Source organism: Saccoglossus kowalevskii, chromosome 22, assembly GCF_978046115.1.
Source record: "Saccoglossus kowalevskii chromosome 22, keSacKowa6.1, whole genome shotgun sequence".
Lineage (NCBI taxonomy): Eukaryota > Metazoa > Hemichordata > Enteropneusta > Harrimaniidae > Saccoglossus > Saccoglossus kowalevskii.
In genome coordinates, this window is record NC_140662.1 from 4,727,178 (window position 1) to 4,738,712 (window position 11,535).

The following is an 11,535-nucleotide window of genomic DNA, read 5'->3' on the forward strand; positions in this document are numbered from 1 at the left end:
AATCAATAATGATAAAGTCTGATGATGGTTTGTTGTTTTCTATTTTCATCCGACTAAAGAACATGCCTATAAGAATGTATGATAATATATTCATTTGAATCCTAATCATTCATATATATTCATTCATTTTACATTTCCTTTAATGACATAACCCGATAGATTACTACATGATTCTAAAATTTACTTTTCCGATTTTATATACATTGCAATTATAACCTTCGATGAAAACACAATCTTGAGTATAACATAGCAGTTGGAACACCAGAAGGACCTACTCCCACCCACTATCAAAATGTATGCAGTGCCAGTATCCAGGTGCCTGGTGAACAAAAATACGAATTGATGTATCTCAATTCCCTGTTGCGAAAATGTGCAAAATACACTTATGCTTGAAATATTGTTATTTTTTGCCAAAATTACAATTGAACATTTCAAACGCTGTTAATAAATAACTGATGCAGATTTAAATCAATCTGCTTTAAAAAAATGCTGCTCTTCTTTGCTTTGATGCTGAAATGCGTTAAATAGAATTTTACATTCTCCTGAATTATCAGTTTTCCTAATACTGTTACATATCCGTTCAGGTTGTTTTTCCCACTCTTCAAACTGAGTAATCATCTTGCCATTCCTCAGTCATGTCCGACATTCCACTTGATGGTTTAGTTGCCTGGAAATAATAAAACGACATGAAATCTATAGAGCACTTCATAAATGCCTAGGTACAACGCTAGTACACATTCAGATTCATGCGCGATGCACATGTAGAATTTCATAAGCTTCGCGAAACAAATACCATGTGTTTATTGGCCAGTTAAATATTCGGCACGGGAATGAATGCGCAAATGGAGGTCGAGATCACGTTGTGAGTGAGAGTGAGAGAGCCACGAGACTTGTTCTTACCCTAAAATGGTGACCCATTTGTGATGACAATACTAGAGAGTGAAAAAACACAAAGATAATACTTACTGCTGTAAACATCCCAGCTATTATGTTAGCTTTCTTTTTTTTCACTTTATTCTTCTCGCGTATCGATTTCAAACGCTGTTGTGTCCTCTTTCTTAGTTCTCTCCGGGCATCCATCCTGGCGTGTTCTATCCGTTTTACTTCTTTACAGGCATACTTGTAGTCGTCATCCCTGCAAAACCGTACTCTTATTGCAACCAACAGCTAGTGAGGGCGAAAAGAACGAAAGAGGTAGTGATATGGTAATATTGTTACAGCGGTGTGCACTATGGAAACATCTGAAAAAAAACACATTTTCGGTCAATAAATGTACCGTCCGCTGGAACATTTTTGACTTACCTCTCGATTCGTGGCGCAGATACTTAGGAACACTACAGATCCCTAATGAAAGAGAAGAACAAACACGATGAGAGATAATCATCAGCGAGAAGCTATTACATTAGAGAATATCCAGTAGCTGCAAAGACAGTGACATCACTTTGTGGCAAAAGAGAAGTTGAAATATTTTATTTCTATTCATTGCTTATCCATTGAAATTCGAACTCTATGTGTAACATGATATCCTTCCCTCTTGAGACACACATCGAATATTTTACAATGTTTTGACATGCAAGAGGGAAGCTGTACTTTAGTCTATATACACTGCTTTTATGGAGAGAACCCATTCAATTTGTAAACACAACCCAAAACTAATTGACCCTAACTAATTGATGGGGAAACATAGAACAGCACATAATCCCCGAGTCCTAAATTGCATGGGATTGTCAATTCAATTCGTTCCAATGCAAGATAACAACATTCAAATTTATGCAAATCTACAAAGCATACTCACGAATACAAAAGACGACCCCGCATATATATAATCCATGAGTAGGCTAGGGAGTGCATAGCTCGTCACTGCGCATGTCCAGGTTAGCATGCACGCTCCGTTTATTAGAAAAACAGAACGAAGATCTTCCCTGACAGAAAAAAAAATACTATATCACTAATCTGTTCTTTCCCCACATACACATGCATGCCGGATATCACTTTGTGCGTCCCCAGTTGACAAATAATAAGAAACAACGAAAAGGTGTTTCGAGAATAATTTGAAAATTTACACACTATGAAAACAATTATGAATTTAATTTTCTTCTATTTCTACCGTTGTATATACCTTATTGAACGTTAATCTTTGGTGTTAAAAGGCCTGTTTGGTAACCCAGATTGCGACTTTTGGAAATTTCGACTAAAGACAAATTCAATGTGCAGCATAGATAATACGAATTACTTTCTGTTCTCCTTCTGGCTCCTTTAAAGTCTTTTAAAATAGGTATAAAATGTGGTGTCCGAAGAAAACGTTTCCCGATGTATATATCAAACATGTGCGACGCATGAATTTAAACGATCTATAATATGCGTGACTGTCATCTTTCCCAATGTATATATTATTAGCATGCAACGTTTGAAATAAAACGATGTATTTTAATGGAAGTGGATGCCATCATTCCAGATGTATATGTTAAACACGATCTATTATAATAGGTGTGACTGACATCTTCCTCGATGTATGTATTACAAATATTTGACACAGGAATTAAACACGGGGAAAGTTTTTTAACAGGGGACGTTTTGTCGTACACTCATGAAGGTTATAGTGACATGTAAACTGCAGGAATCTGATTTGACAAACTCCCAATCTCAGCTAAACGTATTTAAGTACGTCAGGTTGATTAGCCAAACATGGATACTGAAACATCGAACTTATTGATAGTGCGCAGTAATGGCCAACCTTAGAATACAATTACACATCATCATCGATACTCACCAGAATTTCGTCCACTCCTTGTATTCATATTGTGATCGTTGTTTTTCAAACATGCGATGAGTGTAAACTAGCAGTATGTCGCCTAACTATCAAAATACAGTTAAATGCAATTAAACAATTAAATGCATAATATTTCACGATCACAAATATACAAGTACTACTTGGTGGACAGTGTGATAGATTTCTGGCATATTTAAATTTCGGCGTATCAATATATACTAGTATATGACTCGGCCGAAGCAGAAAGTAAAACAAAGATACATTTTCGATTATTAAAAACGGCAAACGAATAAGTCGTCGGGCGATACAATCCTTCAAGGTACAATACGAACTATTGAACCTGGTTTCTTACGACGACAACTATCGACATTTAATATTTAACATTTACAGATAGTAATATTCAGTGTGTTGTAAGCGAGTGAGCATACTTACAAATCAACGTACAAAACAAAGTATACACAATTACTATACATACCAACATCGTGAATCCAAAATAGGATATGGTAATTGCGACAACAACAGGCAACCAGTAACTGTCATAAACAAAGAATGGTGACGTCAGATATAATCTAATCGAATATGAAATATACAATGTCTCACTGCAGAAATGATCTCGTATTTTTAATAGTTGTCTGGATTATTAATTTGTTAGCCCAAAGGGCATTAATAATCCGACCATAACACATCGCATTTACATGTGTTACTGACCTTTTGACAAATATGTCAATAATCTCAATTTTCGACACAAAGGAAATATACTGACATAAACTTTTGTTTATATTTGGTCCAAAACAAGTTCTAGGAAGAGTAAACCAAATTGTGAAACTGTAGTGTTTACCACTAAAGAATAAAAAACACAGGTCAACAGCCCGTGAAGAAAATAGAGACTTACGAGGGTTATCACAACTGAATCTTAGCAGACACTAAGATAACATATGTTTTATTAAAGTATAAATAAACACAATACAAACATAAATTGAACATTGGAGTGTGTAGCACACATTTTGTTTTTTATGTAAACAATTGTAAATGCACAATAACACTGTAATTTCATTATTGACCATTGAACATGACGATTTTGAACATGTGTTACACTATTAACATATAACTATAACCATATACCTTGTAATATGTGTATATTGGGTTTTCCATATAACGGTACACGTTAATGTCGCTATGAAAGGTAGAATCCATCCAAACACATACCAACAGATTCTGCATAAAATACAATGAGCATAAAATTCGCTGATGATGTTGGAAAAATTATATAGGGTTGAATGATTTTATTGAGTACATGCCTTATCTTCTCTCCTTTCCTTTATTTTTAAGTTTAGAAGCACAAAATGTTTGATATACATGTCCCATGCGGTGTATACAATACGTGTCAAATGCATTGCTTGTTTACGTGGAATTCGACAAGGCGGCAGATGCGCTTTTGTGAATTGTATGGCCTAGATTTATTTATTTTATCATGTCTTACATGTCGAAAATGAAAACGAACTACAATAAGAACAGCTTATCTCATGTCTTACAATTCAACAGGAAAGGGCACTGAAATAAGAATAGCTTAGTTCAGTGAGTCATACATTTCGACAAGAAAAAAAAATTTTCACTTCTTACCTTACATGCTTCCTAGTATGTACAAAATGTATTAACCTGTACATAATCTCCAGGGCATGGGACAGTAACCACGATGCGTTACTCATCATTGCCATATGAATACCAACAGTAGAAAGTAGACATCCAGCCTGTGACAATGACCAAATCAGAGGTATTACAAAAGTAGCAATAACATCTTACCAAGTCGCATAGGCGATTGACACCGGGGATTGGCATAGACAATACAATACAATCCAAGTGTATAGAGTCAGATGTATGAATTGCTTAATCTATGTCAGTGGCCTCAGTCGAGGTCAATTTAAGAAATTATCGTCCCAAATGGCAATACCAGATTATCATAGGTATCAATTGATATACTGCCTGTGATGGCTCCACGATTGTAAGCCTGTGTACTCACCTCTGTGGAGCCAACGCCCTCGTATACGCATACCGATGACGGCATCAACATAAACGACACCATAGAGTGTCGCAAGGCAATATACCTGTCAGTTCGGATGCTAGCAGAAGGAAAGAGAGAAGAGAAAAACAAGTAATTACTAATTGTCTATATTACAGGCATCATAATATATCATATTTATATTATTATTAGTTTTACTTATGACACATGTCCAATATTATTAATATTTGTAGGCTATGCTAAGTGTAAAATGTAATATATATTTCAATATTTACGTCATTAACTCGCAGTATCAATCAAAATGATATATTCTGAAAACAATTAAATGTTACTTACTCAGCTAAACTTATAAGTATGAATGACGTCATAATAAACACAATGGATAAGACATTGCATACCATTATAAAAGTCATCCTAAATGCAATCGGGAAAGGCTAGCGGGGAAATAAAGGTAAATATTGGGTCCATTAAGAGGGTTAGCAGCAATAACAATTTGATACTATTTTACTATGTGTCGTCACCTGCGCATGCGCGGGGATTAAGTCCTAAGCGACGATAACAACGCACGCTAAAAACCCACAGGGGTGAACGCTTATTTGTAAACAAACACGTAATAGCCTTCTGTTGCATGCTTAGGTTCCGACTCTCCCAGCTGAAGGTATTGTGTATATTGCCACAAGGCCGTAGCTAGCGGGAGGGGGTGTATTTGGTTTGTACACGATTTGAAATAAAACATGGTAAGCCAGTTGCGTGTACTTTGTTTATATTTATTACTGAGCGCGTTGACACTTTGACGCACAGTGGGTCAAACGTTACCTTCAAGTATTTCTTATTGACACGTCAACCATGTCAGCTTCAAAGAAACGTTTATAGTACAAGCAGTAATGTGAGGAATACCAGTATGATTGATGTATGATATCGTCTGACAGTATGTATGGCAGTAAATTCAACTGAACGAAAAATCGATCACACTCGCCACAATCTGATGATATAAATCATTTAAATTACGGCTTCTCTCTTTTTGGAATATGTGGTGGCCCTGAAAAAGGCCGTTTAGTTTGGTTGCTATGAAACCACTAATCAAGCTCGATCACTTTATTATGATCTTCTTGGTGGTCGAGATTCCACAGGGTCTGCAATGCCTCGCGGTGGCGGGAAGCAATTGACAGAATTTCGTAAACGATGCGGAATATATTCGAAAATATTGAATGTATATTATCTTTTCTCGGATCATGTCATCCAAGATCTTGAGACGCGATTTGCTGATCATCACTGTGATCTGATAGCTGCACAAGCACTTTTACCATGCAGCATTGGTCAGCTCACATCAACCCATGTGACCTCAATTAACAACTACTATGGGAATTATTTGCAAAGGGATGAATTTTTGAAAATTGAAATTGAGAAGTGGATAACAAAGTTCAGTGATACACCAATTGAGCAAAGGCCCAATGATGCTGCTTCATCTCTTGCAGCCATGCACAGAATTCTCACAATATTCTTTACAACACCTGTTGGAAGCGTGTCATGTGAACGTTCTTTTTCTGCACTTCGGCGGGTGAAGTTATGAACACGATCTAGCGTGGCTCAAGACAGACTCAGTGCTCTGGCTATGTTACTAGTACACCGAGGCACAGACATCATTCCTTCCCCAAAAGTGATTTATTCAAGGTAAGCTAACTGGAGATAAATTAATATGCTATCGCCAAAGTTGTAAACATAAACCGTGTATTTTACAACTGTCAATTGTATTAATCAGTCCTGTACGTTACATTAATGTTGCCCCTATATGAAGATAGAACAAAAGTGTTTTGTATATATTCATAAAATATATCAAGATGATTTTATTGTTAAAAATAGATAGATATACCCTCCCCCCATAGCCATTAACTTTTGGCGCAACTGCACAGCTCTACGCCTTTATACATTTATACGCAACTTAAAAAAATACATTTGTGAAAAAAAGCTAGCTACGGCCTTGTGCCATGACGTCATAATGATCTACCTACCACTGGCTTCACTCCCATAACCGCGAGCAAGGCGTAGTTCGCTGTCTCGTTACATTCACACGTAGTGCTTTCAAAGTCCGATCTGATCAGGTGACATTTCATCGTGTCCCAAATGCTAACGTAGAGGGCAAAATCGTGCTATTGTAAGTACCACATATTCTGAAAGCTAACTGCATTGCTAAACTGAGCTTAGTTCATGCGGACATGCATATAAGGCTTCACGGCCGTTTCCCCGTCAGTTTCCGTATTCTAATCACGTATAATAACGTAAAAAACGGAACTATTTTGTGAAAGGCGTAGTATTTGAGAAAGGTGGTGACAAGTGTTGAACTAGGATAGTCAGCGTATCACTACACACTCCACACATGCGTGCAAGAGATATCTTTGAAGGTGTTTCTTATTGTGTCTAAAAGTAGAAGCCTACTTGAACAAAAAAATCACGACAATATGTATTGTCACCACATATATCTGAGACATTGAAGATGCAATATGGACGAAAAAAAACATATATATTTTCAATATAGTTGTTCAATTAATCTCAAACAAAAATGCAGCGTTTACAGGACACACAATAGTATCCGTCAGTAGAAAAACCAAAACCACTAATACGCATGTGCAGTGATTGTTATTATGCACAGCAAAACAACCGGTGCGCATGCGTATTAGAGAATTGCAATATTTTATCGAGGGAAAACTCAGTTATGTGATACAATAACAGCTTTTGCAATTTATAATAAATCATGATCGAAAGGACATTATTAAACAACAATATTAAAAATTATTTATTCTGGTTCACACTGCATCTTTAATATAATAACATTAACGTAATTCGAGATTTTATTCAGACACACATGATCTCGACACCCCGGAGCACCATCCACACATACAGCAAAAACGAATTAAATTGGTACTAATTGTCAGCAGCAGGCTTCTGCCTTTAGAACACTTGTAGAATACGTGTAGTTTTGACCCCCCGAAAAAACAAAAACAAACAAACATTCGAATTCGGGTTATTTTCTTACATTTCATCATTGTTGTGAACCATACTCACACAGACCGGGTCATATCCAACCTGGAATAAATTCATGGACAACAGGGCAACTATAAATTCACAACTACATTGGACTATAACATGAATCAAAATGTCCTGAATCGTCTGCTGAATAAAACAACTACAAATGTTACCGCACACGAGATTCATATCGATCACTCGCCTGTTTGTGTGTTAGTTCCAATGTCATTGGTTCCTCCAGTGCATATATTCCATCCGTGTCAAATAACTGCACTGTAATTATTGGCGAATTTATCCTCTCTATTTTCTTCACTGCATGTATGGACCTCACCCACTCAGCGAGTTTTTTTCTTGGAAATAAAACCGACAGCAGAAACTAAATATCTAAAAGCAACTCGATGAAACAAACAAACAAACACCCCTGAATCAGATCGACGGAAGATGAGCAAACTACTAACTGAAAATGGCACGGCGTATAGACTTTAGTCAAATATATCAAATGCTGCTCAACAAATTTAACAGAAACTGTAAAGACTTTTGAATAATATAGGGTCATTGAGGATGGTTACAAAACTTGATAATGGCGGTGAGAGTTACTGTAACTTAGTCGTAATAAATACAAGAATTGGAAACAACAAAAAAATCACATAGATTGTTATCATTTTGATTTTTTTGAAATTATTTAAACTTTGTTATGATCTTACCTTGGTGTTCCGGCATCTAAAGGTACAATATCGCCAGGATTGTGATAAGTGTAAGTAACGACAAATGATATATCTAGAAAAGGAATTCAGAATATTTTATGAATGTGCATGAATTCAAAGTGGGAGGGTCGTCGCCTGCGCATGCGCGGGATTTGAGTCCCAAGCGACGATAACACACGTTAAAAACGCAAATGCTCAAGGGTAGACGCTTGTTAGTAAACAATGAAACGCTATGGCCATCTGACGCATGCGCAGGTGACGACCCCCCCCCCCGCTTTAATATAATGTTAATGTGTTTACACTGTCCCATATTGTAAATCAATTATTAACCGCGATTTCGTAATTTTCGTAAAATCCGCTAAATTAAATTTACAGGAACATGTAAAATAACAATAGAACTCATTGTTTTCTTGACATATTCGTGAAAACCTTATGTAAACATATGGGACAGTCATTTTCCAGTGAGGTGCATATGGTTGCCAAATTTAAAAATAAATATTAAGACTCGTCTCTTTTGTAAGGCTTTCAAAATTAGTTTTTGTTCAGCGCCTTTAAACAGCAATTCGCACTGGATCCTAAATGTTTGTAAGTTATTTTGTTTTTTACACTATGTGGACTGTACATTTACCATCGCAATTAAACTCATTAGCATATGCAGTATAGGAGATAATACACGCATATACGATGCGATACGTCCACATTAAATCACGTGACGTGACGAGAGATACAACAGTCAGTTTACTACTCACTTGAACCATGTCTTGAAATCGTCTCTTTAATGTCGAAATAATCATTCCCGTTTGTGTAAGCTTCACTTCTATGCCTGATATTGTGATTGCCCACCACTTGTAAAGAGTGACTACTTTTCATGTGGTAAGCTTGGTATTCTATAAAGAAAACAATCAAAACATATATAATCACATTGCAATTAAAATTCATAATTCGTAAGCAGCCCGGTACACAAAACCACATTTTCAAATACATTATGACTATCGTTTTAATATGATGTTCAGATATTAAGTGATGGGACATATTAACACCATGGGAAGGGGGTCAGACAAAAATTAATTAGCGGTAAATATCTTTGCCAGCAATTTATGCGATTTGGTCACTCAACGTGGGGAAAACCTTGAATAAATTGTCGTGTCATGTCGTATAAACCACTGGAAATCAAGAATTTATATTAACAGTTTGGTAAATTAGTTAATAAAATATACAAAACGACTGACTTACATTAAATAAGCACACTTAACAACTTAGCTGAAAAATGTTATCCGAATGCTCTATGCTTTGTGAAACATTGTCCAGATGCACGGTAGTTATTACCAAACGCTTCAGCGTGGTATTAAGAGTTTGTTTTCAGGGGTGGGTGATACCAAAGTGGGAAATGGATGCACATATGGGGTTAATTCCTTGAATTGCAATATAGAGGGTTCAAGCTGAAATACAATATATAGTGTTTTCATGTTTCGTCTGATATTTCTGTGGTATTCTGCTGCTGTAAGTAATGCACGATTTGTTCCGAAATTCAGTATATTGTGTGTATTCCAGGGTTATTCGTTTTTTGCTAAAAACACCCCTATTTTTTTAGTGGCAGAGTCGAATAGTCTCACTCCCACTGGGAAATCTGCATTGTTGCTTGAATGTGAGTTAATTAAACACCTTTTCCAGACCGGCGAAAGAGTATACAACAGCCAATTTTAACAGCCTGTCACGTGATTTTAGTCTGAATGTCAACATGAAGAGGCTAGTCCATTTTACGCAGGAGTAATTTGGAGTAGAAAATGTGAGGGATAGTATCAACAGAGGTGTGTATAGTGAAAAGTAATATCTATCCTTCATTTGCATCTCTGAGCATTTCTGTTTTAGTATATTGGTTTGAAAATGTTGAACTTGCATGATTTGCAATGTGTTTTTTTAATTGGGACTCCCCTATTGATCGAATCCCGGGTTTGAACGAGAACGGCACACCACGTGATTCGTTTGAATACAATGCTGATGGTAAACATGCCGTTTTACTGCAGTACTGCACTGACGGAATGACTTACTGGTACTGCATGCTACAACTTCGCTTGTGATGTTGCATGTTAGCCATGGATTACATGAATCTTGATTACCAATCAAATGTTGCTCATTTGACGTTGGTAATCTTTATTTGGAACTGAGTAACTTCCTGGTACTTCGTACTATGATAAAAATCAGTCAACATACATCAAGTTCTCTCAATCGTAGTATTCCATGTGATGTACACCTAATATGCCAAAAATGTTGCTGAACGATTTGAACTGAATAAAAATAGCAGACGAAAATTTGTTTACAAAATAAAAATACTTCGGTTGCCAATGAAAACCGGTAAAAAACAAGCAATATGTTTTCGGCTGTTATCATGGAAGGGACATGAACGTGAAGCTAACGTCTGTTTATAACTAAAACCGGGCACCTTATACGAGGTTCGCAAAATAACATGGCAGTCATTAGAAGTCACTTTATTTTATTGTTAGGACGTATTCAGCCGTTAAATGTATTATTTCCAACCGTTTTGCGATAGTATTTTCTAGATTGGAGGCAGCATTTACATTTTATTCAAAGTTCAAAGCTGCGTTGGGATTCCGTTGACAGTGGTAACAATGTCGGCGCCGGTGATCTCTTACCAGTGCGCAACGTAGCCACAATAAAAGGCATGATCATTTGGGCACTGCTATTACAAGACTTTGGCTGTTGCCATGGTAGCGGTGGGTCAGGATTGTTTTTCCAATTAGTGATGGTACGACCTGCCTGTCAAGTATGAACCGTGACAAAATCAGCCAAGCCAAAAAAATCACAGAAGAGTTAAAAAGCCATTCCTGCTGAACAGTTACTCTAACTTCGGGGTCAACTTTCTCATTAATGAAAACAGATATCAAAAATTCAAATAGTAACTTTTTGCCCACACTCAAGCCGAGTACAATGAGCTATGTCTGAGGTGTTGTACCACAGGGAGTTGGACAAACTTATGTATTTTAATAAATTATTGAATAATAAAA

The 11,535-nt window shown here is 36.5% G+C and overlaps 1 protein-coding gene across 1 annotated transcript; it reads right to left on the reverse strand.

Moving 5' to 3' along the window:
• Positions 1-69: 69 nt before the first annotated feature.
• LOC144351900 (uncharacterized) lies at positions 70-4,513 on the reverse strand. The gene is made up of 8 exons (XM_085495982.1): positions 4,391-4,513; positions 3,893-3,985; positions 3,246-3,303; positions 2,771-2,856; positions 1,796-1,922; positions 1,303-1,344; positions 967-1,167; positions 70-667 (listed from the first exon to the last, which is right to left on the reverse strand). Exons 1-8 carry the CDS (start codon positions 4,483-4,485, stop codon positions 602-604), a joined length of 768 nt encoding a protein of 255 aa, XP_085352108.1. The 5' UTR covers positions 4,486-4,513; the 3' UTR covers positions 70-601.
• Between the last annotated feature and the right edge of the window lie 7,022 nt (positions 4,514-11,535).

Excerpts from the sequence above, each read along its gene's own strand:
- LOC144351900 (XM_085495982.1), bottom strand. The coding sequence starts at position 4,485 with ATGGCAATGATGAGTAACGCATCGTGGTTACTGTCCCATGCCCTGGAG. Across the intron at positions 3,304-3,892 it reads CAATATACACATATTACAAG|TTACTGGTTGCCTGTTGTTG; the intron begins GTATATGGTTAT and ends TGTTTATGACAG. Across the intron at positions 1,923-2,770 it reads AAGGAGTGGACGAAATTCTG|GGAAGATCTTCGTTCTGTTT; the intron begins GTGAGTATCGAT and ends TTTTTCTGTCAG.